The sequence below is a fragment of the Cyclopterus lumpus genome, chromosome 25 (assembly GCF_009769545.1).
Source record: "Cyclopterus lumpus isolate fCycLum1 chromosome 25, fCycLum1.pri, whole genome shotgun sequence".
Classification (NCBI taxonomy): domain Eukaryota; kingdom Metazoa; phylum Chordata; class Actinopteri; order Perciformes; family Cyclopteridae; genus Cyclopterus; species Cyclopterus lumpus.
Window position 1 is genome coordinate 6,857,525 of NC_046990.1, and position 27,918 is coordinate 6,885,442.

A 27,918-nucleotide genomic window follows, 5' to 3' on the forward strand; every position below is an offset into this window, starting at 1 on the left:
TCTGTTAAAAATATACACGTTAGTCTCTATCTAATGGTATCTTTTGGTGAAAGAAGAGCATGAAAAATCGACCAGTGCATAAAAAGAAAGTTTTTGCCGGTCGCCCCTCCCTTTAAGAGAGTCGCACGTGTTGCTTCATCTACTTTGTGGAGGCGTGTTCACCACTTCCACTTGACATTTAGTGCCCTTTTGACCGCGACCTTACAGCCGTGATTGTAACCATTACTCTCACAGTCCGCTGTCCATGTGAAAATAGACATTGATTATGTGAGACGTCAGAAGTATTTACGCTCTGCCTCCGCAACATACAGTAAGTTACTCCATTAGGAGTCCCTCTGTAACGGAGGCTTCTGACCCCCTCTGCTTGTACAGCTGATGTTCTCTGGCACGGCTCCCTGAGACTTCCTGCCTCTTTGATGCCTCGTCCGTCCACGCTAACGCGCCCCCTGACAATGCGTAACAGCTAATCCATAGTTTGCACTGACGCACACACACACACACACACACACACAATGTGATGTGTATAACTCCCTGAGATATGGATACTCTGAGCCAGTAACAACACAAACAGGACTTTAAATAACAGTTTGTATCATAAAATTCATTTTTCGACTAACTGCTTTTGATAGATGTACACGCAAATGTAACAGCAGTCTTTATTGAGTTATTAATGCATTCATTATAATAATACTCAGTGCAAGTTCTAAATCCACATTCTACATTTTCATTTACTGCTGCAAAATATTATTATGTCACTATTATTGTGACCTTATGATATTATGACCTTGTGAATCAGAATAACTGCTACTAGTACATCTACTAGTAATAATGAGAATATTAGTAGGATTATACTGGGGGGATGGATACTGTTGGAACCATAATGTAGGTTTAAATAATACACTTAGTGGCTGAATTATTCTTCATCTTCTAATTCAACTTTTTGTCTCGGTGTAGTAACTACCACAACAACAAAAGGTTATGTGTATGATACATTGAATATTGAATCAAATACAGTAACAGTCCTGTTATGTTCTTTAAACAGCGGGTCTGAATAGATTATGCTTACACAGTAGTTGCCAATACCCACTGTGTGTGTGTGTGTGTGTGTGTGTGTGTGTGTGTGTGTGTGTGTGTGTGTGTGTGTGTGTGTGTGTGTGTGTGTGTGTGTGTGTGTGTGTGTGTGTGTGTGTGTGTGTGTGTGTGTGTGTGTGTGTGTGTGTGTGTGTGTGTGTGTGTGTGTGTGTGTGTGTGTGTGTGTGAACCCACAGTGTTACTGAGTGATATCCTGTTAGAGTCGGCCTCTGAGGTTTGAACTGCCGGCTGTGGGCGGGACCCTGGAGAGGACAGAGGGGCGAGAGAGGAAGCAGGGAGCAAACTGAGCTAAAAGGGAACAAGATAGAGGGGAGATGGAACGTAAAAAAAGAGACAGAGGTCACAAACAATCCTCATGTGTTATTGAATGTCTTTTTTCTCTCCCTCTCTCTCTCTCCCACCCACATTCCCTCTTTCCATTTCCATGTGTTGTCATCTCTGGAGGAGGTGGTGGTGTGTGGCCACTCTCTGGAGGTGAACGTGACCAGCAGTCTGGATTTCTACCTCAGCGTGGCCCAGGTCCAGCTCCTGCAGCAGCTCCTCAGAGAAAACATGGTGGGGATGGACGCCCCTGAGAGGAGCTCTGAGGTGCGTACCCTGTAATCGGTACCACAAGTTGGACTCCACGTACACATCACTGCATGGCTCTACGCCAGTCTGGCTAAAAAGAAAAAAGAAAAGCGACACATTTAAATATTTACTCACTCCGAGCGAGGCTGGTTCTCTAATGTGACCGTAGTTTACGGCTGCCGCCTTCAGGGTCTTCTCTCTATTGTTTACAGGACAGGGAGCTCCCAGGCGCCGTTTGCCCCGTCTGACCGCTTAATAAGGCTTTCTAATGGAACACAATATAACAATATTTACCAGCTGTAGTGAGGATGGGAGTCACGGGGGGGGGGTGAAGCCAGTGATCTTACTGGTGTGTCCTCTTTGGGTGGAAGTGTGTGCGTCAGATGACTCAGAACCACCGACAACCCTCCAGGAACTGATACAGACAAGACAAGCTGCATCCAACAGTATTACATTGGACATCAAGTAGTAATGATTATTTACATAACCATATAATAATAACAATGATAATAATTATAATAATACCTTTATGTATTAAAGGCTTTTCTAAAGTGCTCTATATACAATTACAAAAAAATACTTAAAAGACATTTCAGCTTCCCGGATCTCTTTCTGCAGGTCATTTCACAAATAGAGCTTATATTATTATATTATAATATATAACTTATATTCAATATGCAGATCACAATAAATGTGTGTCAAAATATGTCTTTTAAAGTAATGATCGTGGCTCTGAGATGTCCTGGCCTGCACATCATGTTCTATGGACTAAAGAGAATATATTTGCTTGGTAGAGACCCTTTTTAAATGAAGATGAGAATAATTATGTACAAATCATCCTCTTGCAATATCAGGGGAAATAATCCCACTGTGATAGTCCATCTGCCTGTCAGATGATAATGTGATAACACATTGTGTGAGGTTTGCTCACTGCTTTATGTATTCATAGATGTAGTTATTTATACAGTCCATCAGAAGGAGGTGCCGGCTGTGCATCTGGTTCTGATTTGGGTGATCTCGGAGCCCTCACCCCTGACTCGTAATGATTCATGGCTCGATTCTGTTGAGGGGCAGCTCACGGCTGCAGAGGGTTCATGCAGGTTCAAGGCAGGAGGAGAAAGTTCAGCGAGCAGCTATTCAGGGAGGTCCATTGGCAACCATTAAGAAAAGAAACAAAGAAACAACACACGGTTTAAGTTCCTTTCACCTTTATGTCTCAAGGCAGTGTCAACTGAGCATCTTTTCCCACTTCCACTCATTCACAGAAAAGCTTTCCATGTCCGAGGCTTTTGTGCGGCACAATTCCAGCCGGGTATTAGGGGTGTTGCTCAACGGCACCGCGGCAGTAGCTGCTCAGTTTATCCGGAGACGAGAAAAGTTTTTGTTCTGAAAAATCCCATTTTACCGCTGCGTTATTGCTGCTTTCGGCTGGATTAAGTGGAATTGAAATGACCCATAGGTCCAGAGTGATGTAATATAATGACCATCCATCCACTGTTGAGAAATGAAGTATATATGCTTGGGAAAATTCCTCTCTGCTTTCATTTAATATTCACTTTTTGGTCACAGTTGTTGGGAACTCTCACTTCTTTTTTAAAACTTTTATTACGGCGTATTCATTTCTGGTGCATTATCCCATGTTCCTTACTCGTCGGGGTTTTATAGTAGTGCCATTACTGAGCGTAACAGTATCATTAACACTGAGGTCAGCCCGTGTGTGTCTTCACCTCGCTGCAGCTGCAGAGCACGGAGGTTACTCTGAAGAAATGTGCTCTGGCTCTGGCTCCTTTTGGACATTGTCTGTAAAACTATTTGTACCTCCGTCCGTCTCGGTGTCGTCAGCCTCTCTGGCGGCTGCCGGGCCCCCGAAGCCTGCGGAGAGGGGAGGTCAGTGTGTGACTTAAAGATGTGTCTCTCATTCTGCAAGCTGCAGAGCCCTCTAGTGGCGCGTGGAGGGGCCTGCTTCTCTTCCCCCGTCCCCCCGTCCCCCCGTCCCCCCGTCCCCCGCCCTCGCTCGCACACTACACAGCCCACCATCGAGGTCTATCAGTAGTATGTGCGCTGACACTGTTTGGCGTACGAGTTTGGAACAGGTGAAGCCTTTTTGATGTAGCTAGAAATCAAACGGATGCCTGTCCGCCCCCTGCTAACAGCTTACAAATACTAATCATAAAGTTGAGATGTATTTCCATTGCCAGTTTACACAATATCTCAGTCTGGATTCTGTGATTTTTTTTATTTTCCAAACCCAACTTCCGTAATGATATTTATAGTATTTGACAGTTTTGTTTGTACTTCCTTTATACAACCTGTTCAAAGGATTCAGTTAGAAACAGGTCCTGGATCTCAACCATCTGGTGCATGGGGGGGTTGTTGTTGTTGTTGTTGTGCCTCAATAAAGCACAGTCAGTGCTGTCCCCGTCAAGAGTTTAAATTAAACATTGCTCACACTCTCTCTCATTTAATTTCTTCTTCTTTTTTTTCTTCCCTTCTCTCTCTTACACATTTTGAGAACACGCTCGTTCTCCACAATCCCGGGCGCTGATTTCAAACGGTTCCCATCGCCCCTCACAGCTGTGTTTTATTGTCTGGGTTAATGAATTTGTTTTGCAGGGGCTTTTTGGGTTCCCTGGCAGTGATGAGGCGACCCACGTGGTTTGTGTATTTGTGTGTGTGTGTGTGTGTATGTGTGTGTGTGTGTGTGTGTGTGTGTGTGTGTGTGTGTTTGTGTGTCAAAGCAAAGGCTGGTGGTGTATGCGTGTGTGCATATGCAGATGTGAGAGTGTGTGTGCGTATGCAGATGTGTGTGCACACGTGTGTATGGATGTGTGTCTGCGTGTGCGTGTGCGCGCGTGTGTGTGTGTGTGTGTGTTGCCCTCTGCATGCATGAAGACAACAAGACTGTCCGACATTGTTGTTCTCCTCAGAATCGGTGCACCCGGTGTGGTTGTAGGTCTTCGGCCACAGTTTTAAATGCATCATGATTTGGAAGCAGATCGGTTGCTCTGTCAGTTGCATTTAGGATGTTTATCTCAGTATTAGCCAAGGTCCCTTTAAATTTGACCTTATCTCTGTGGTTTTTTTGCCAGATGATAAAGTGACGCTGGGCTGAGACCAGGCAGCTTTCAGCAGCAGGAGGTCCCACAGTCAGCGGGGGGGGGGTCCAGGAAGGAAGACATGGCGTGGCCATGGCGACAATGTGGAGACCATGTGTGTGCATGCGTGTGCGAGAGGGTGTACACGGGTGATGGTGCCCGAGGACAGAGCAGGCACCATGTCCTCAGGGCACCATCACCCGGCAACACGAGAAAACATGTCCACCCTCTCGCACACGCATGCACACACATGGTCTCCACATTGTCGCCATGGCGACCGCCTGCAGCCTCTTATTTGGGATGCAGCGCTGTGGTACTGCTTCATGCCTGAGCAGCTTGTTTGTGTGTTGGTTACTTCGGTGCGTCAGCTTCGGTGCGTCAGCTTCGGTGCGTCAGCTTCGGTGCGCAGTCAGGGACTCTGTGCGGAGAAGTTTGCAGATCTTCATCGTCCCGGCGACCGCCCCTCGTTCCTTCACTTCACCCGCCTCAATGACACCCGTTCCTTTGAGCTGATTGTAGAGAGCAACCTCTCGCGGTCGCCGCAATGACAAGCTCCCAAAGTATTTTAGTGATGTCCCACCAAACTGGTCGAAAGCCAGAATAGAGCTTCCCTCATCCCATATTGGTTCGTCCCTGTCTCACTCTCTCTCTCTCTCTAAAACACACACACACGAGCAGAGGCAGCCCGGGTCAGCCATGTGCTTGTACCACAGTGTGAGAGGAAAATACCCTCTGGTGCAGGGGAAGTCCCGCTCGGCTTCATCCTCCGCCTCATCCTGGGATGATTACACGCATGGGAAACAGGGCTTTAGACTTCCTCCAACACTCATGCACACACACATTGATGCCAGTGCGCACACACACACACTAAGGCAGCACCCACGTTCAGGACTGAGGTATCAGGCCTCACAGGAAACTCTGAATTAGAGTTTTTTAGTAAACACACATGGGGGGGGGGGGGATCTCTCAATCACCCATTACCTGTCTTATCTCTACTCTTCCTCTCTCCCTTCCTTTTCTCTCTTTTTTCTTTTCCCTCCTCTAGTCTATCTTTATCACCCCACCCACATTTTCGTTCAGTCTCCTGGTGTCGCTTAACTATCCAACTCTTCCTTCATTCCCCCCGTTTTTTATTTTTGTATCAGTGTTCCTCTCTTTTCCTCTGCTCGTCGTCTTCTCCCATTCATCTCTATTTCCCCCCTTGTGGGACTGACACAGCTCCTGGTTGGAAACGGGCTGGTCCAGAGCTGGCTAGTTCAGTAGCTTCAGCTGGCTGATGATGGAGAGGGCTCCTGTGTCTGGATGGAATGTGACAGTATGTAGATTATGATATTAGTGTACCATTACACAACTGCGCTAGGGATGCTCTCTCACCCAAAGATGGACGGATGCAGCCCCATAGACAGCGTGGGTAGGTGGCCGGCCAAGACCGACCGCCTGAGCACTGAATTCCCAGCGGGAGCGAGCGCTCTGGTCGAGAGCTGGTTTGGTTTCTCGTGGGTTTGGACAGTTTCAGGTTATTCAATTCAATTCAGTTTATTTTGTATAGCCCAATATCACAAATTACAAATTTGCCTCAGAGGGCTTTACAATCTGTACACATACGACATCCCTGTGGTTATCAGTGGGGAGGAGGCAGGGTTCTACTGAAGCATAACTTTTTGTGTGCACATCATCCACACAATCATTCTCAAATGCAGTTGTATATGTGTAAAGCATTAGAAAAGTGAAGTGAGTTTTTTTTTTAAAGTTTTTTTTAATTGTTTCATAGATTTCGTAACACTTTATAATAACCATCATTACTAAAATGTGCAGGTAGTCGTCGTGATGTCAGTCTGGTTTGTGGACCTCAAGTTGGGCGCAATTAACTTCCATGAACTGAAAACACAGTAAAGGGTTTAAAGTCGTAAGACCAAACACGGACAACGCTCTGGTGTCGACCTGTCAATCACCTTGTAGCCCCGCCCTAAAGCATACCGCCTTTTTCCGTGCCTAATGATTATCATAGTTTTCCACCGGAGCTATTGATTTTCTCATATACTTCTATACAATCAGACTTCTTTTTGCAACCATAATTATTTTGATACGGTTTAAAAGTAATTTGATAAATATTAACAAATGCTTAATATAATATGTTTAAAATTGTATAATGAATGCAACAATTAACTGTTAAAAGAACATGAATTATAGCATTACTAAGCATTAGTAAACATAACTTATTGTTTAATTGTTTGTCAATAGTGAAATAACTATTTAATGAATATGAATTAACTATTTATTTACTATTTATCAATGATATAATCATTATATAGAATTATTAAAACACTATAAATATAGTTATTAAAGTGTAACTTTTCAAGATTTCTATATTAAAAGCCGATGAAGCATCTCATATTTAGTTTGTCTTTGTCCTCACATGCCGATGAACTCACTCTTTACCTTGCGGGCAAATAGAACCATGAAACGAATGGAGACCTTCCCGCACCTCCAGAGTCCTTCACTGTGGGAGAAGAGAAGCTCGGTGACCTCGTCTGTCCCTGTTGTATAACTACTCCGCTTTGGTTCACGGAGGAGTGCGAGCTGAACGTCAAGAGCACATGGACGGCTTATCTAGGCCATGGTGTTGTTGACGAGCTTGGCTCAGAGAGCGACCTGGGGGCCTGCGTATGTTTAAAGTGAAACCGTTTCCAAGGCCGCTCCTCTCCGTGATGAGTGTTTCATATTGTCTCGTAGCCGCTGAGCTTTGAGAACCCCGGTTTTCTCCAATCTCGGCCTCCGATCTTTCCAGGACAGTGAGGTGTCTGAGGAGCTTTTATGTCCTCCGCCGGGCCAACAGAAACAGGGAGACATCAGATGCGAGTGAAAAAACACTCCCCGAAGGCGCGGGAAAAAGGAACGGCCGAGAGAGTGGAGACAGCTTCGGAGAGAGAACGGTCCAGATGACAGAGAGCTCAAAAAAGGAGGACGGGAGAGGTCCACGGAGATGAGACATGACAGTGAGAAAAGGTTTGTTTGGATTCCTGGCTCCGTCCGAAGCATTGTTCTGTAAATGTGGGAGCTGAGCGTTCGTCAGAGGTCGGCTCTTAACCAGGCCGCCTGGCTATTAACCCTCTCTGAGGGCCGGATCCCTTTCACCCTGACCTCTTCCCATCCTGCTTAGCGTTGTTTTCTTTCGCCCTGTTGCTGCTGAGAGTAATAATAAATACCGCTCCCCACACGGCCATCTCCTTTTCCATTCTGGCTGCCTTACATCTGTTAAGTAAGCGTCGTTGTCTCAGCTTATCTTAAACACACATATTTTCATAGCCAGTGTTCATCTCGCTGCCCTTCTTTTGTTATGAAAACGTATCATTTTTTTTCTCTCTCTCTCCCACCCTCTCCTTTCTGTGTCTCACTGACCCTCCTGTGTGAATCAGCCGCTAATTGACAGCCAGTCATAACAACTCACCTTGGCTGTTCAGCCCCCCCCCCCCCCCCCCCCCCTCCTCCCGCATCTCCAAACGCCGACCCTCTCCTCAAAGCATGGCCGTGGCACATTCTTAAATCGAGGCCCCCACCCCCCTTGGAAACTCGATCTATTTGAGATCAGTAGCAGCTGAATTTGCTCTCCCCTCAATCGGTTTTGGCGAAATTGGCGTGAAAACTCCAGATAAAAATCACGGGGGATGGAATTCTGTTAAGGCAGAGGGAGAAACAAACGGCGCCTTTGAGGAGAGGCGGCGGGGCCCCCGACGTGAACCCTGGGATCGGGTGTCGACTCAGGTGAGGAGGAGTCAGGAGTGCCCCCCCCCCCCCCCCCCCCCCCCCCCTCTCTTTCTCACTGCCTGCAGGGGAAACCGGGCCACACACCCAGGGGACCAGTAAAAGCAGGGCACACCAGGCCAACTAGAGCAGACACATATGAACACACACCGTGGTAGACTTGTTCCTGTGAAAAAGAGGAAACTTCTCTCTACACCTGTATAAGCAAGATTCCAACTAGAATAACAGGTGATGGAGAGTATTGGGTTCTCTCTCTGTGACTTGGATGTCGTATTAAAAACCTGTGTGTGTGTGTTGTGTGTGTGCTGCTAAATTATCCAGGTCGCATAGTTGTAAAATAATGCACAACAATGTAGAGATATGAGTCATTATTTGTCATTTTATTTCACGCAAAAAAGTCCAAAACATTGCCAGTTTCAGCGTCTTAAATGTGAGTATCGGCTGCATTTTCTGTTTTATTATTGTAAACAGACTTTTTTTTGGCTCATGGTTGAGCTAAACAAGCAATCTGAGTGCTCTGGAATATCGTGACGGGTATTTTTCACTATGAGACGAAAACGTTTAGTCAGTCATTCAGAAAATAGCATTTAGAATTTTGCTAATTTTTACTATATTTAAAAATTGTTTTCATTTGTTTACTTCATTTACCATTGCACATGTTTTACACAGGTTACATAAACAAATTACAGACAACAATGACAGTTGGAGACCAAGAGCCAAAAGCAAACTAAAACACCCCAAAAATATATTTAAAGAAGAATTAAATTAAATTAACGAAACAATAAATAAATAAAAAGGGGGAGAATTAGGGTAGTGTAGGATAGACAGGAGGATTACCTGTGTATTGCCTATCTTGTTATTTAATGTAAATCGTTTCAATATCAGCTCAAAGGTTCATATTTGTCCAGATTGTCCAACGTGTCCCATTGTTGACAGCCACGAGTTAGACTTGTGCAGGTGGCACCTTAGCCCCTCCCATCAGTGTTTGAATGGGTGAATGATGACAAGTAGTGTTTAAGCTTCGAGTGGTTGGAAGACTAGAAAAGTCCATTTGCCACCTCGTTAATTACACAAGACCTTTTAGTTTCATTTCAGATATTCTTTTAAGTCAAACAATGTCTTCAGTACATATTTAAAGAAGCGTTCTTCTGTGTATATCTCCAGTGCTGCCTCTGACGGTCTTGGACTGGACTGTACTTGAGGCTTGTGTGACCGGGCCCTGAATCCTTGCGTCATCCTCCTCTAAGAACCCAACATACAGCACATCAGAGCCTTTGTCTCCCTCAGCCCTGGGAGCACATCCAGACACAAATTAAAGGAAGATTACTTCAATCCTCCTCTTCTAATTTCAGCTCTGTAAATAGACGGCGAGTCCAGGACCGTTCCTGTCTTCACGCTGCTCTTTGAATTCGCATGCAACCTTATACGCGTGTTTTTGTGGATTTTGTGAATTTCTGAATGCGGCTGGTGTGTGCTTTCTAGTGTGTCCTCTCTCGACTGTGCGTGCGTGCGTGCGTGCGTGCGTGCGTGCGTGTGTGCGTGCGTGCGTGCGTGCGTGCGTGCGTGCGTGTGTGTGTCCACCTGAGTCTCACCCCCTACATCTCCTAAACGGCCTCGTCCCTCGGGGTCCACGTTGTTCCCCCCGCGACCTCGCCACCAAAGCAGAGAACACAGAGCGTGGCCACGGGCAGGCGCTTCAGAAGAGCACTTTACGACCTAATGAAAGGCATCTCCGCTGAAGACAATGCCGTCTGAAGTCCCTTTTGTTGTCTGTTGGTTGGCAACATAATGTCGTTAAGTTGAAAAAGCTTGGTTGAGTGATCTCAAGGGCCGTGCTGAAACCTGACAATCGCTTGTTTTCACTGCGTGCCGCTGCCACGCTGCACTTTACCCACGACGTGTAGACAGTGACGCGGTGAAAGAAGGTTTGCATTGAATCAGGGCTCTTACAACCAATTCTGTTTATGGAGCATAGCACATATCGATACACTTAGGTACTGATACTATGTCAATGTATTACAAAACTCACAGCAAGAAGCTTCTGGGTTCAATCTGGGCAGGACATGTTCCCCATGGACATGTTCTCCCTGGACATGTTCCCCATGGACATGTTCTCCATGGACATGTTCCCCATGGACATGTTCTCCATGGACATGTTCTCCCTGGACATGTTCCCCATGGACATGTTCCCCATGGACATGTTCTCCATGGACATGTTCTCCCTGGACATGTTCTCCATGGACATGTTCTCCATGGACATGTTCCCCATGGACATGTTCTCCTTGGACATGTTCTCCCTGGACATGTTCTCCCTGGACATGTTCTCCATGGACATGTTCCCCATGGACATGATTTCCCTGGACATGTTCCCCATGGACATGTTCTCCATGGACATGTTCTCCATGGACATGTTCTCCCTGGATATGTTCTCCCTGGACATGTTCTCCCTGGACATGTTGTCCATGGACATGTTCTCCATGGACATGTTCTCCCTGGACAGAACATGTTCTCCATGGACATGTTCTCCCTGGACATGTTCTCCCTGGACAGAACATGTTCTCCCTGGACATGTTCTCCCTGGACAGAACATGTTCTCCATGGACAGAACATGTTCTCCATGGACATGTTCTCCCTGGACATGTTCTCCCTGGACAGAACATGTTCTCCCTGGACATGTTCTCCCTGTGTTCACCAGGTTTTCCCCTGGGTGCTTCGGTTTCCTCCCGCCACCGATGCCCGTAGGCGTGGCAGTGTTCATTTTGTCCTGTTTACACCTCCATACCGCTAGATAGCTGCTGTTTCCATATCAACGGCAACTTTATACTCTGATTTTATGCATAACGCTGGTGTTTTCTTTATACTATACTTTTATTCCTAAAATTAGAAAGGAAATATCTCTCTATATATTGCCTTGCTTTTTTTTCAATATATTGTATGGCATCATGGAACACAGCCCTACAATAATAGTAAAGTAGTAGTAATAGTTAAGTTAGATACGTCATTGTCCACAATGTAACTGGCTTCACCACAATGAAAAGGCTCGGGGACAGTAAAAACATTGGAGAATCTTAGAGTTTAATCCTATGCAATCAAATACAGTGAGGAAGGCAATTCATAAATCCAGGTACAATGGACGGGGCCGGCTGCACCTGTCATGTCCGGAGCTCTCTTCTTGGTGTTCGGTACCTGCTGCTCGGTTGCATCCGCGGTGGAGACATCCAAAGTCAAAAGAATGCTCCAGAGCTTACACATCGTCAAAAAAGACTTCCCCGCAGCGTTTCCCACAGTAGTTCACCCGCAGTCAGACACTTCACACCCCACAACTTGCAGACGCCACCGTCACCAATCAAGCCCACCTCACTCAGGGACTCCTGGCATGTGTAAAGACCGGAGCCTGGATATTAGATTAGAAAATTACCCCCGCACCAATCTCAAAACCAAATAGGGACGGTGACAGCTAATGAGAGCCAGTTGGTCTCGACTCCATTCCCAGGGAAAGTAAAGAAAGTCTGATGACTCTGCTGCTGCTTTAGAGGCCAGGATCACAGCAATTAAGACCGGACCCCAGGGTGCCTCACTTTCACTCTCGTTGCGGCGTGTCTCCTAATCCCACCTTTCTCCACATCTGGCCTTCATCGTACTTTAATCAGTCACCAAATAGAATGTGAGCAGCCTGGCTGCGGTTGTCCGGGGATGTAAGACAACCAGTTCTAATCTTGATGTTTTTGTCTTGCATGTAAAAAGGGCCAATTCAGCCATTCATCAGCCGCATTCTTCCTGCCAAGAATCTCCCCGTTGAGCTTTAGCCCCCGCAATAACTCCATCATAGAAATTTCAACGTCTCCGCTGGTCCCCGCTTTGTTTACCATATGGCCGATAAATCGTGTTTATTGTCAGTGATGGACGCATTTGGCGATAAAGTCCGCGCGGCAGCATCCGGTTCCAGCCAAGAGATTATGTGGGATGAGCAGAGAGAGGCTGTGTATCATTTCTGAAAACTTACATCATGCCAGTGGAGCCACTTTCCCCCCTTTGTTTGTTTTCACTAACACACTCGTGGCGTTAATCTAAAATCGGTCTCCTGGCATTGTTTGAACGCTGACTAATAAACCACATTGCGTCGTGCTTATACAAACAGCCAGCGGTACGTGTCCTCGCGGTCACCCCTGACCCGAGCATCGGATTCGATAGGCGGGTCCCAATCAGAGCTCTTTGGTTTAGATCACCTTTTAAATCATTCTCCATTGCCAAAAGCTTACGAGCAGCACGGTGGGGTTCGGCGAGCACTGGGGAAGGAGCTCAACGCGTTGAACGCAACGCTGCGCCCCCGTATCGTGTCAGAGCTCTGGGTCCAGCTCCGCCCCCTACGATGCAACGGCAGTGCGGCTTGTTTGTAAGCAAACAAGGCGCCATGTGCAGAAAGTTTTTTTTTTTTTTTGTAGTTCAATCAATTCTAAAACTGGCTTTTGGGCTCCACATCTGCCGGAGCCAGGCTTTTGTTGAGCAGCGCCGCAGTCCCACCACATGGACCGCATTAACGCACCCTTTTTTTTTCACAATTTTCATCTTTTTCATACTCCAAGCCTTTTTTTTTTATCAGTTTGAATCTTTTGTTTTTGAGCGGAGGCTTTTTCCAAAATCATAAAAGCAGCTGGAAACATCTCTGTGTTCACGTTTCCTTGTCTGTTCATCGTTCCTTTTGTTTAGTTTTTGTGTTGTTGTTCCAGTTAGAGGTTCCACAGGCGTTCCTATACGTAGTCCAGCATAGTCTCTCCTCGCTTCTCCTCCTGAAGGCCTTTTCGGATGGAAAAGGATTCCAGCTGACCCAGAGCTTAAGGAATGTCAACATGCATGAATTATTGCTGTCACACGGCATCAAGGGAAGAAGAGAAGAGAGTGTCTGGCAAAGTAAGCAAAATATTCTCTAATTCTGTCCAAAGCCCACGTTGAGGGACTGCAGAGAGAAGGAAAAAGGACGTTGTCTCTCGTGCTGTTAGACCCCGGAGGAGCAAAACGGGGTGGAGGGAGCTTGTAAAAGAGCAGCCCCACTGTGTTTAAAATACAGTAGACAGTCCCTCCGAAAGCACTCTGCATCCTTTTTGCGAGCTCCAAGGTCGCGACCTTCCGCTGCCTCTTTGTTGTGGTTCAGTTGAAGTGCATAGCAGGTTGCCTTTGTTATTGGAACACAGTCGAATGTATTAAATGACCGCCTTTGATGCCCTTGTCTTCCCGCTTTGTGGCCACTGTTTACGGCGCACAGAGAGCGGTGACTTCATATTATGAATGTCTTCCCCTCTCCGTTTCCCTCAAGAAAATGAGAGAATGAATTGCGGCCTTTATGGCATTTGTATTGTTATTATTTTTGGTTTAAGATGAGGTATTGCCGACCTTGAAGTTTTCCTCCATCAGGCACATAAGCTCTGAGGCCTGCTTTTTCGGCTTTATGGCCCCGGTAAACAATTGCGGTATGCACAGCAGGGGCCCGACCTGTAAACTCTGATGTAGTCAAGATACAGAAGTTAATTTCCATGCAGGCCTCCTGCCCCCTAGGAGCTCAACTGAATGGTCCTGTCAGGGAGATTTAGGAATATAACTTCCAGGTTTTTGGGGAATTCTACTGTAAAGCTACAAGAGAACATAGGGGGGGGGGGGGGGTGAAATGTGATAAACATTATGCAATATTAGAACGTGAAATGATTGAAAAGCGGCTCAGCTGACCTTAGCTGACTACTTGAAAACTGGCCCAACATGCTGCTAATTGCGACAGTAACTGTCATATCGGCTGGAGTTAATAAACAGGCGTATGTACTGCCATGAGTGGATAACCTGGAGAGGGGGGGGGGGCAGTCAGAAATGGAAACACAATACATGTGAAGTAATTTCTTTGGGGAGGGAAGAAAAACTTGATATAGTTCAGAAATGTGTCTGCAATGTGTTTCTGGCTCTCGGACAACCCTCGAGGATCTCTAAACGATGTCAAGCCGCTGACCTGTTTCACTCGAGTTCTTTTTATACCGCGCTGGCTTCACCTTCTGCCACAATTAGCACCGTTGTCACTTCCTCGTGACGTCAGTCCACTTAATTATGTCGCCAGCAAACATTTCACCATACTTTTGTCATATTCCCGTAATGTGTTTTTAGTGGCATTTTGTATTTCTTTCATTGCAGTTTATGCTTACATCTTTTAAGCATCCTAAAAATACAGCGCATTTGTATTTATGACATTTTCTGTGCTTTTGCTTTTCTTTACTTTGCACCCTACTTGGGTGCTCTTTTTTTAATGAAGCTTTTATTTCATAGCCCAGACTTCCGTGACGATGTGTGGCTATTAAATGGACCCTCTTGAAAGGAATAATGGTCCCCTTTGTTACTGTGACTTTATTTATTACATTATACCCCGTCAACCGCCATGGACTTGGAGACCGTCTAAAAACATCCACATGTTCATGTTCCCTGATCTCTGAACTCCGAATTGCAACCCACTCTTCATTCATCTGGAAAGGATCAGCCGTGTACGTATGTGCTATTTGGCATGTAAGAAGGGATGTTGTCATGTTTCGACCAGGCCGGCCAAACATTTGGACATTTGCTTCCGCGCATTAGCCCCACTCCGGCCGAGCTGCTCCGTGGTTACTCTGACAGGAATATGGGGTCAGAGGTCAGCTCAGGTGCACTCCCGTATGATCAGCATTTGGGAGACTCACGCTTTCAATTGTTGGGGATTATCCTCCATTTTTCCCAGAATGTTCTGCCTCGAGACTCTTGGGGGATGACCTCATGATTGGATGGTGTGTGTGTGTGTGTGTGTGTGCGTGTGTGCGTGCGTGCGTGCGTGCGTGTGTGTGTGCGTGTGTGCGCTGAGAGAGATTGCGTTGGGATTTGGAAACAGGGCTTCAGTATATAATAATATAATGGAAAGTAATGGTTGGAAGAGGTGGATTTCAGCTGGGACCGGGCCCCGCAGCTCCAGTGCATGTTTGTATTCTGAATTTATTGCCCGCTGTCAATGAATAAATTGGCCAAAGGTTAAAGAATATAGACTGCTGAGCCCGTGGGTTTATGTTTTCTGTGTGTACCTGAGAGCTCCATGAAGTAATCCTGTTTATAAAAGCGCAGCTGAGATCAAACCCCAGGAAAGCAACCGGCTTCATGTGTCTTGACGATCGCATGTTTGCGATCGCATGCATTGATTCTGAGGAACAACTGTGTGCTGTGGTCTGCTGTAGTCTCATTGTTTCTTTTCCTCTACGCCCCCCCCCCCTCCAGTTGTGTTCCCCATTATCCGTTATTCCACTTGTAAGCACATCTAAATATAGACCAAGAATTTGCTTCGGGGGCACTCTCTTAGTAGTGGCGGTTAAAGAGAAAACGGGGTATTTGCTGTAATTGTAAATGCATGTGTACGGCCAGAGCTTGGGAAGAGAGACGGAGGAGCGTTTACAAAAAAAAAACCAAAAGGAGTATCTGGCAGCTCCTCCTGGCCACTCGCTGTCTCTCCCCAGCTGCCGTGCAGCTTATGTGTCCCCAGAGTGGACATTTTGCCTTTTTTCTTTTGCCGAATACCTTTTGCAAATACCTCTTTACTTCGGCACCCGCTTAACACGACACACATGGAGACGAGGCCCTGTTTCTGCCTTCGCTCTCCCCTCCCCGTTGCTCGGAGAAATGGTCCATTTGTGCAGAAAAGAAGTGCACACATCCTGTCCTTATTAGCCGATCCTATAGCAGCCCCATGCATGAGCCCCGGACCGACGGGGCAGAATCGCGTTTTATATGGCTCTTGTTCTCAGCCTTTGATGACACTGTTTAGAATAGGAAATATCTAATAAGTCAAGTATTCTGTCTAATGTGCTGCCAGTGGGTTTAGCATTTGCCTGGAGGTCTTGAAACACTATCTCCGCCACAGCAATAATATACATTTAAAAAATCTCATGGAGCGGGAGGGAGGGAGCGATGTAGAGAAGGGGGTGGGGTCTGGGAGTCCATGCAGTAATGGCAACCATGTGCAGGTTGGAGGGATGGGAGGGGGACATACCTTTGGTCTTTTGAGAGCTCTCTTTTCCGTACGTCTCTTCTCTATTTTCAATTTATCACAGTCGTGTTTCAAAAGCCAGCAGTAGCTAATTGAACCTGACGTTGTACCTGTTAACATGAATGGGGAACATGGGGGGAGGGGGGGAAACGATGACGATTAATAGACCGGGTCTGTTCACGATGCACCTGACAGACCTGCAGCTATCTTCTTGATATGACACAGATGAATAAACTGACACATTTGCCTCTTATTCTCCATGTTTGCTTTCTGAGAAGGAAAGGGAGTACTTTTAGAGTGTTTTTATTCTCAGCATCTACAAACATATACTCCGTGCTTCGGTTTCTTCAATTCTTTTTTTTTTTGTGTGTCAGTTCGATATATAAACTTGTCCAGTGATTTATTATTCGGTAGGTAGTTGTGTGCGTCTGCCTCGTTCCCGGCCCCCGGTGGCCCCCGGTGGCCCCCGGTGGCCCCCGGTGGCCACCGGCGGCTTCTTTATAGTCTCGAAGATGGGCCCGCTTTGGTAGCAGAGTAAAGATGCCTGTTTTCATTGACACTCCAAAACCCAGCAACCGACTCAAAGTTGATTTATATCTTCTGTCACTGAAAGCTTTTTATTGCCACGCAGCTGGAACTCTCCCGACATCCGTCAGTCGGAGCCGAGCACGAAGCCCCCGGACCCTTTTAGAGTCGTAGCCGCTGCACGGAACGGTTGGATTCTGAGGCTTTAAAAAAAAGAAAAAGAAAAAAGAAATACAAAATACCCCAGAGCCGTCTCTGTGGCTACACGATCATCATCCCCTTCTTTGGTCCATTTCTCCATGGTTTGAATGAAACCAGTTATTTGGTTTGCGTCTTCCTGTAATGTCAGGATCCTAACAAGAAAACCAAAAAAGATGCTCTCTATTTTTATTTGAAGCTGCGATTCTAACACGGCATCTTGCTTTGGTTTGTGATAATGCACTTTGTTTGAATGCACATCCAGCTGTTGCACATGTTTAGAGTCTTCCTTATCTCCCCTAAATACATTTATTTGGGAGAGAGATTGTTCGTAGTTTTTTAGCTTCTACTTTTGGCAAATGATGTCTTTTACTGATAATTTAATAACTTCTCTTTGTGTGTGCACTTTATCATGTTCTGTCTATTCAACTGTATCTAGATGACATCAAAACAGAGCAGATGTGTGCAAACTGCATTGGTCAGCATTTCTTTATCGTTCTTTAAAACCAACATTTGGAAAAACTCATCTCTGCCTACAAAGGTTTCTCACGGTGTCAAGAAAAGGCAACCGAAATACTAATAATCAGAGTGTGAACACAGCCGTGCGTCTCTCTCCCGTCTCTGTGCACAGGTGCGTCGATGCGAGCAGAAGCGCGGCCGCCGCGACCCCACGGCGGCCGGCGACTCTTCGTCGCGCCACAGCGGGACCGGGCAGGACAGCGGCTTCGGCAGCGACAGCGCCCGCATCCGCATCGTCCAGATAGAGCAGCAGAGCGGCGCCAGCCACCACTGCATCGTCCGGCCCTCCCGCAAGTCCACCATCACCAAGAACCTCAGCTTCATCCCTTTCGACATCTTCCTCACCGCCGGCAGGCTGTCCGTCATGACCTACGCTTGCTCCAGCATCCCGAAGGCCCCTCCCTCGTCGTCGGACAACCCCGGCACACCGGAGAAGAGGGAGCCCGGGGACAAGGTAGACCACGAGCGCAGGACATGGAGGGCTCTCTCGCCTGTCAGTCTTCCATGTGTGCATATTTCTTTAAACGACAGCAATGTGTGTCATATATGGGAGCTTTTGCGGTGATGTAGACGTACAAAGGAATCATATTACACCGTTTTCAAATCAACTTTGCAATTTTAAATTACTTTACGAGAGGAATTTCATGCCGTGCACATTCATAGAACTGAATTTAATCCAATATAATGACGTGTTTTATGCTTTCGGCGTACGGTTAGTCCACTCACTGCCCATCTAGCCGAATATATATGTATAATGTGTATTAAAGAGCTGCTCTTTGCACTCATTTCAGGGGTAATTTGATCCAGGCAGATATGTAGGTGAAATACTTCTGGGCTCCCGCTCAACACTGTCCCACAAACACACTTGTCACAGGCATTTAAAACGCTCAGGTTTTTCTTTTTGGTAATAAGAATGTCTATTTGCTGAGTGGCCATTTTTATTTGGTGGTACAATGTTAACGTAAACAGCTAGTTCAGTGGATAAGATCTGTGTAAACTGACGCTGCTGAGTTACCGTGTTCCCAGCCTCTCATTGAATCAATGCCTCAAATAACTGCTTAAAACTAAACGATCTCTGCATCTACCTCAGGTGGGAAAAAGTGCCCTCAACCACCCAGAGGTCCCGCCCGAGTCTCCTCCGGTTTCAGCCTCCCCCACTCCAGAACCGGTTCCGGACGCCCAGGGTTCCCTCGCCGGCCTCACCGCCGAAGACATCCTCAACAGCAACAACTCCCGACCGGCCTCTCCACTGCTGAAGGGCGGCCTGCTGTCCCTCGTCGGCCTGCCGACTCCCAGCCGCTCTTCGGCCCGCCAAGCGCTGGGCGTGACCATAGTGAGGCAGCCGGGGAGGAGAGGGGCCGGGGACCAGCTGCTCGAACCCCTCCTCTACATCCAGGTGATGCAACCCTCGGCGCAGCTCAGCTGTCACCACCGCAAGCAGAGGATGGAGCTTTCTGTGTTCGACGTGGCCTTGAGAGGGGTGGCCTCTGACTACAAGTGCTTAGGTAAGAGAGATCAGGAAGGGGGTATCGGTACAGGGGTCTGGTTAGAGTAACAGGTGGGATTTGGATCTTCAGATTTGTTTTGTTTAAAGTACAAGGAATGAACACCTTTATACTCTCAAAAGACGACTATCAGACTAGCAAATATGACACATTTTCGTGTTAAATATCTGACCTGCCCTCTATCTTTTCTCCTTCTCAATGCTTCATTCAGACCCAGGAAAGACTCTGCCAGAGTCTCTGGACTACAACGTGTTTTGGCTGCAGACGGTATCGGGAGAATCGGACAGTAAGACGGGCATCCCTCCCCCTCTGCTCTGCCTCCAGATCAAAGATTTCCTCAATGGACCGGGTGGGGATTGCGCACACTCAAACACATGCCGCTCATGCTAACACGCTAACACGCTCCTTTACTATTTCTACGGTATCCGTTTCACATTCAATCTCATTTTCAGGGGAAAACACACACTGATCAAAGTAGCTGTGTGGGCACATGATGAGCAGTCTAATATCGCTCTTACAACATCCCCTCCTGTGTAACGTCCTGTGGATTTGCCTTTTGCAGGGTTTGGTTGTCTATTTTTAGACTGATATGATATCCATATGAGCAGCTTTAAGCTAAGGTTGTTGACCCAAGGGTGTGGCTGACATCCTACCCAAATACTACAGCAGTGAATCAAAGCGCGGAGTGGGCTTTCCAGTGTGTGCAACCTTGTTATCCCAGCGAGGGTTTTCATGGGGAGCGTGCGTAGGCGCGGGACATCCTTTGAGTCCAGCGGGCCAGATGCTGCAGATGCTACGGACACACAATCTTGACATATAGTCCGACCGTAGGTGTTATTGAAGATGGTTTGCGGGGGGGGGGGGCAGCAGCAAGCGCCCTCACACAATTCCTTCCTGCTGTCGGCGAGAAAAGAGCCCCCAGCTTCTCCGTCCACCTGGAATCACACGACGCAATGCGGGACCTTCTGTGCAAACACGCCACCGACCCTTCCTGCTCGTTCCAGATGGTGCCAGCTGTTGAATTACAGCGCGAGCAACCTTTCCACGAGGCAAGAATTACATCAGTAACGGTAAATGAATAAATAAATCTGATTCCCGTCTGGCGCGGGGAGGAGAGGCTGGTTGATGTAGCGATGGAAAGAGAGCGCGTCCCTCCACAGAGAGAGTATGTACTGCGCTGACCTCTCCCTGTGGAGAAGAACTAGAAGGAGGAACAGCAGCAGATGATTGTTTCCAAAGGTTAAATCAATATTTAAATAGATTCTGCTTCACTTTGTGTATTTATCTATGAGAAATTACATTACATTCTATGACTTAATGTGATTTTATTAACAGGATGTTTCACCGAACGGGGTCACATCTCTATTGCATTACGCCGGCTGACGCCGGTGTGTTGGTTAAATGCGCATATGTCGACGTATGCGCGGTCCCAGTCAGGTGTTTCGATCACAATCGCTCACATTCATCCTCCTCCTGCATGCATGTGCACGTAAACAACGCGCTCCCGCATGACTCAGACAGGATCCAGGCTCAGTGTGAGCTTGCCCCGGGTCAGGCTGGGCTGGAAATATCTGGAATTGACCACACATGCTACTGGTCTCCCCCCTCACACACACACACACACACACACACACACATTTTGTCCTCTCTGGTGGAGATAATTATCCTATCCAGGGATGGGGGAGCAAAGGAAGAAGTTGCAACGAATGAGTGAACGGATGCTGACTTTTATGTGGAGAACAGTAATTCCTGTTGTTTGAACCTGAACCGAAGCATCAGCATCAGTCATAAGACAGTTACAGTCAAAGTTGTGATGCCTCAGTTTAGTTTATTGTTTGGATTCACCTCATTTCAATAGGAAACAAACAAAGGAAAGATGCGGAGAGGATGAGTGAAAACCGGAGCAGGAGGAGCACCGATCCCCTGGTCTCGTCTGTCGCCGTGCGTTGCGATGTGCGATGTGCGATCATGTCTGGCGGCCCGGCTTTGATTCGACGGCGCTTCACCTTTTGAATTGTTCCAACGAGGCGCAAGCGGAGAGCAGACCGCCGCGAGGCCACGTCTTGCTGCGTGTTTACGGCAATGTGCTCGCAATTTCAGCAGCATTTATTCGCCGAGACCAATCAGCTGCCCTCCCAAGGATGCCGAGTGGGAACCACTTGTAACGTGTGTACTGTGAGCTGGATGGTGGTTCAGTGTTGACCCTCAGTGCGCGCGCACATGTGTGTATAAACACTGCTAATGCAGATACATACAGGAAGCCACTTTTGTAAACCGGGAGGGTTCAAGGCTTGACCAGCAAACGCACACATGTTAGCCCTAGCTAACTCTAATATCGCTGTGCAAATATCTAATGTTAGCAAAAGGAAATATAAATAGATTATACAAATATAACCCATTCTAATTCTATCCAATCTTGTCGGTCTGACTACTGTTAAGCCTATGGGGGCAAGGGTCTACATTTCTGGGGTTTCGATGTCGGCGAACAGCCCATGACCTCGGGAGACAGGAAGTGTATACCATTTCAAACCCTCGGCGTAGCTTCATCTTTGTTACGGAGCATCTTTGGGTTCAGTAATTGACCAGCCAGCACACACACACACACACACACACACACACACACACATTCCCTCTTCTCCCTCTCTCATCTTTCCTACTCGGCTCCAGTCTTTGAGCGGGTCAGTGAGCGAGTCCAGAGATGTAACTGCTACCACTTGGAGACGGAAGAAGCAGCAGGTGATAGATTAGGTAGAACAAATTGGAACCATTACTCTCCCGTGTCCCTGGTTCCCGTCAAGCCGTGGGCTCGCAGAAATGTTGTCAGTTACTGTATACAAGCCTGTGCCCCTCCGAACCGTCCAGAACCCGTCTAATTCGAGTCAGATGCTCTCAGAGGAGCGTGTCACTGGCCTTACTCGGTATGAGGCTTTTTCTTTTGTGGGATTCTACAGATATCCACTCCAAAAACACAGACGTACACACATACCCTTCACATGCGGACCCTGTGTAATTGGACACATTGCCACCTTTGTCAGACGCAGGCTTTCTTCTTGACGAGAGTCAAGCGTCGAAGCCGGCTCCAGAAATCAAAGGTGGGGTGGGAATGAAAACAATGTACACGCACATACCCAACGCCAGGTTCAAAGTGAGGACGGCGTCAGGCATGACCTCGCCAGAAAAGAGGCACGGCAACCTGGGTAATAACCATATTTGATCTCTGTGTGTGTGTGTGTGTGTGTGTGTGTGTGCCTCTGCCAGACCTTGATCTCCCACTTTCTCCAGCGCTAATAGAGGCCGACACCTGAGAAGGGCCGGCCTATGATTCCCCCCAGCCTGTTCACATTAAGTCCTGTTCTTTAAAAGGTATGTGAGCACGACACCACCTCTCAACCTCTAGGCTTGACGCTTTGCTCCTTGTGCTAAAAGCAGCCAGTAGTCTTATGACTGAAGCCAAGGTGTTCCCAATAAAAACACTGGTATGTGCTGGAAAAGCCCTCTTTCGACTCCCCCATGCTCGGCGATGAAAGTGCCACGGCGCGTTCAATAACTGATATTTCCTCCTTTTTAATTAAAAAGAATTTCAAAAAGAAATCTCCTCCTAAAGCATAACGGGCACTTTCGTAACATTCAGTTCTCCACTTGACAGTGTTTCAGAGGTCTTTATCGCAATGCTGCGTCACATCTTAATCCATAAATGTAGGGTTTTTGCAGCTCAGTCTGTAAAACATACAAGTCTGTCATGGCTTGTTAATATATATTTTTTTGTTTAGTTCTTTTTGGCTGAGGTTTTAATTTCCTCGTTTTATGCCGTCTTCGCCTGGATAGTGGAAACCACACAGAGCACCGATGCGCAAGTCTGTCTCCGGAGAAACAAGCAAACGTCGGGGAAAAAAACGACACAGATGCACTCGACTCGAAGCCAATACTGCTGTGATGTGAGGTTTATTGGACTTCTGCGAGAGATTCATCTTTTGGCATCGCTCCACCGCAGTAAAAAAATGCTCTCCATCGGTTGCTGGATGAAGCCGGGGGCGGGGGGGGGGAGCGGAGCATGTACAGATGCTGTTCCCTCTGCACGGCCCTCCATGGAGAGTTGCTTCTCACTGAGTTCACACAGCCTAAATCAACGAAGTCAGATGCAGTTTATCCTGATGTCTTTTGACAACGTAGACTTTCCTTTTACTGATCTGTCAAAGAAGGGTATCAGTCAGCAGAACTGCAGTATGTTGCATGCCTCGAGTCATTTAATAAAATGCAATTAATAAGCTGCATGTTCTACTTCCTTGTCCCATTGTTCATAAGTGTTATTAGTGAATATTTAGGATTTTACTATCCCTACCTGCAAGTCATTGCTGAATACTAAACGCTGTATGTGGTGGCTCAATTCACAGGCCTCAAATCCCTTTAGGTTCTGGGAGGTTCCTTCAAATACATGTCACAGTGATGTGCAACCCCACCAGACCTTTTACCCAAGATGCAGGTCCCATATCAAGGAACACTGAAACATGTAGCTCAAAGCAAGCTGTATCAATCACACTGCTCCCTCCAGGTGAGTTTCTGAACACACAGGTAATGGAGGGCCAGAGGACAATCCATAATGAGGACCAGGTCACCCTGTGCAGAGACCCAGGCAGGGCCCTGCCGCTGGCCCTGAATGGGTGAATCAGAGACAGCTTTGTGTGATTACAAAGAGGGGGGAGGGCTTGATTAGATTGAGGGATGGAGGAAGAGTAAAAGACAGACAGGGCTGAGAAAAGAAGTAGAAGGATGGGGCTACATGAAACAGAGCGAGAAAATGAAAGGGTGAAAGTAGAAGAAGAAGAGGAGGAGGGGGGCGGGGGGAACCTGGATGAACATCTGCACGTGGGGTTATTTCTTCCACCACTGGAAAGTTTCCTGGTGATAAGTTAAGTGGAAATGATAAACTACATTGCACAGCAAATTCCACCTATTTTTTCCTACAATTCCTCTCCAGCCGGGCTTGTGTGTGTGTGTGTGTGTGTGTGTGTGTGTGTGTGTGTGTGTGTGTGTGTGTGTGTGTGTGTGTGTGTGTGTGTGTGTGTGTGTGTGTGTGTGTGTGTGTGTGTGTGTGTGTGTGTGTGTGTGTGTGTGTGTGTGTGTGGTGTGTGTGTATGTGTGTGTGTGTGTGATGTGTGTGTGTGTGTGTGTGTCCTCCTCCAGTGCTCCTACCTGGGGAGGAGACAGACGGGAGGCCTAAAAACCTCTAAACACTGGTGCCTTGATGAGGCCATGAAGAACAGCTGCACTTGTTTTTCGGGGCCGCTTCCCTTCTCCCATCATCATGACCAAGTGGAAAAATGGGATAATGCAAGTGGTGTAAAACGGCATTGAGTTAATTCACGTGTCTCTGTAAATTCCAGTCAAGTGTTTGAAGGCTGCAGTGCACCACACAACACACACACACACAGAGAGAGAGAGAGAGGAGAGAGAGTTATTCTGGTTTTTTTTGCGGCTGGCATGAAGAAAAGATTCTCCTCTGCTCCTCAGCAGTGTTCCACGTTGGGATGTCACAGTGATTGTGTGTATATGTGCACACAAGACGAGGAGACAAAACGCATTGGGATCGTACGCAGCTGTTCTATAACAGGTCCTTGCATGCAGAGCTGGGTGATTAGAGGAGGAGGAAAGGGTTCAGAGTTTGATTTACGAGAGATGGCACCATGAAAATGCATTGTGTCCCATTTATGACGGGTTTTCCAAATAACAGGGGGACATTTTAAAAAGCAAGGGGCTCAAATCCAACGGTGAATTTATTCAGGTTTGGTCCCGGTGTAAAAAAGTTTCCCAAAAGCATTGCTCTCTCGCTCTCTCTCCTCTCACTCTTCTCTGTCTCTCTCTCTTCTCTCTGTCTCCCTCTCTTCTCTCTGTCTCTCTCTTCTCTCTCTCTTCTCTCTCTCTGTCTCTCTCTCTTCTCTGTCTCCCTCTCTTCTCCCTGTCTCTCTCTTCTCTCTCTCTTCTCTCTCTCTGTCTCCCTCTCTTCTCTCTGTCTCCCTCTCTTCTCTCTGTCCCTCTCTTCTCTCTGTCTCTCTCTGTCTCTCTCTCTTCTCTCTCTCTGTCTCTCTCTCTTCTCTCTGTCTCTCTCTCTGTCCTCTCTCTCTCTCTCTCTTCTCTCTGTCTCTCTCTCCTCTCTCTCTTCTCTCTCTTTCTTCTTCTGTCTCTCTCTCTTCTCTGTCTCACTCTCTCCCTTCTCTCTCTATCTCGCTCTACTTCCCGCACTGTTTTTTGATCCTTCAGTAGTAAATATGTCAGGTTGAGCACAAGAGGTAACATTTACCTAACAAACTGTTCGACACACTGTTCAGGGAAGTTGTCGTTTTTTTAAAGTGTTGCTGACAGCACTTTAAAAAAGCCTCATTATATTTTGTCTCTTTGCTGCACTCATCTTTCCCTCTCCCTCGTCTTCTTTCTTTCTGCCTCCCTCCACAGCTGAGGTGAATGTGGAGCTGTCGCGCCCTCTGAAAGTCAACCCACGCTAGCGAAAGCTGGAGCAGGCCAAAGCCTACCTGAAGAAAGTGCTGCCAAACCACACGTGGGACGCCTCCGGCACCCCCCCGTCTGCCCCCTCCACCCCTCACTCCTCCCCGGCGAAGCCCAGGGCCTTTTCCTCTCGCTCGGAGCCTCACCACCAGGCCTCTGCCCCGGGGGAAGCCAGCAGCGTCGGGGCCCCGGCGCTGTCCTTCCACAAGGTCTCCCTCCACACCGCCCAGATAGTCGTCGTCATGGAGACGGAGGCCCATCCAATGAGGCCCAGCGTGACGGTGACGTTGTCGACCATGACGGGAAGTGTGAACATGAAGCCAGGGCTGAGGATAGAGGGTGAGTAAAAAAAGAGAAAGCACACATCTTTCATTTTTTTGGTGCAAAAACAGAAAAAATGACATGAGCTGACGTGGGCACACTGCAGGTTTTCTGGTCTTTTCTCTAACCTCCTACTGGAAGTTCTCTGAGTTCAGTACAGGACCCATGTTGTCTCACTCCAAAGCAACAAGGGCCTGGACCTTAAATTACTGACTTTATTATTTGATTTTTTCTTCATGTGAAAATGAGTCAAAACAGTGATGTGATCCATTGCAAACATTGCCACTTGTTTCAAGGAAATTCTTGAAACAGGTGGAGCTACATTGGAAACAACTGCGATGACCTCACCCCATTTGGCAGATTTCATCAACTTTGAAAGAAACCACAAGACTCAGTAATGCGCTACACTAAATATACATGTTTTTTTCTTTTGTGTGTGTGTCATTTGCCCCACACCCGAGCTCACCACGCGTGCCATCAGGGGGCTGATCCAGGCCCTTTGGAAATGAAGTACAGTTACACAGAGAATAGCCAATATGAAAATGTAGTGGAGGAAAAATTGTTCTGTGTCATTGTGGCACCGGACAGATATTGATGTGGACAAATTGTAAAGAGCTATATATCGAGCACACTTTTATATGATAAAAATGTATTCAGGATTTAGCTGTTGTTCCTCATTGAGTTTAATTAAATAGCAGGTTGGATAAAGAGCATGAATCCATTCTGAATACATATTGATCGGTATCTCTACTGACTAGATTTGTCAAACCATCCCGCCCTTCTTTGTGTTCCCCACCTCTCTGTCATTCGCTCACACTGGAAGCAAAATACCACTTTTGCTTCCAGTAAAAAATGTTACACATGCTAGCAGAGCTCCAGTCTGCCAAAAAAAAGGTATGTCAGTACTGTAAAGTGAGCTGTTTGTGTTAGTCTTGGATCTGAAAGCTGTTGTGAGACGCTCTCATGTGTGTGAGAGCGAGATCTTTGCTTTCGTGTTTCGGACCGAGCCCCGCCTTCATCATCCACACGACTATTGTTTCCATTTGGACAATCAGAACTGCTAATGTAAATTCAAAACGCATCCAATTCCTCTGTGCCGTTGGGTGTGAGCCGACTGTAACAGATGATCAGGGACTCTTTTCGTTTCAGTTTTTTTTTGCTATTGTTTTGACACGTCTACCAAATTGGACAGCAGATGGAAACAGAGAGATACAAGAGAGTGAGGGGGGGCTGACATGCCACGTGAAGGAAATAACAGGGAACACTCGTGATGATGTGCGAAGACGGCTTGTACCTCGGCACATCCCCTGTCGACCGGGGTTGCAGGGGGACGAGGACGGAGCTGGAGCCGGAGCTCCCTAAGTGCCTGCATCTGTTTGACAGATGTTGTTATATTGGGTTACTTCAGATAAAATTATCGGCGAAAATGTTAATTAAAACCTCAAACAATTTGCACTTTGTTTACTCAAATCTGCATAACTGCACAGTGACACAATGCTCTGATTTTCACCAGCTTTTCAGCGTTCATCCATCTTTGATGTGTCGACTTGATAAACACGGTTGGAACTGTGTGCGCAATGGAAAAAAGAAATAAGAGTTTCGAGACAATTGTACTCATGTAAAAGCTAATCCCCTCCCACTCTTTTTGATTTCAGATGCCTTTACTATTTATACGCTCTTAGTCCTCATAGGAGAACCCCCTTTTATGGGGTTCTACCAGAACCCAACATAAAGGATTATACCTATAACCAATTGTGAAAGGTTTTGCCCAGAACCCTGTATGACAGGTTATACAGATAAC

At 47.0% G+C, this 27,918-nt stretch overlaps 1 protein-coding gene across 1 annotated transcript in view; it reads left to right on the plus strand.

Annotated features, from left to right (window-relative positions):
- Positions 1-27,918, plus strand: part of LOC117727940 (vacuolar protein sorting-associated protein 13B-like) — a 305,167-nt gene that overhangs the window by 205,151 nt on the left and 72,098 nt on the right. Inside the window, exons 34-39 of the mRNA XM_034528491.1 lie at positions 1,537-1,680; positions 17,906-18,247; positions 18,884-19,298; positions 19,510-19,647; positions 22,334-22,443; positions 25,796-26,135. Coding sequence (XP_034384382.1) covers positions 1,537-1,680; positions 17,906-18,247; positions 18,884-19,298; positions 19,510-19,647; positions 22,334-22,443; positions 25,796-26,135 — 1,489 coding nt within the window. The remainder of the gene's footprint in view (positions 1-1,536; positions 1,681-17,905; positions 18,248-18,883; positions 19,299-19,509; positions 19,648-22,333; positions 22,444-25,795; positions 26,136-27,918) is intronic.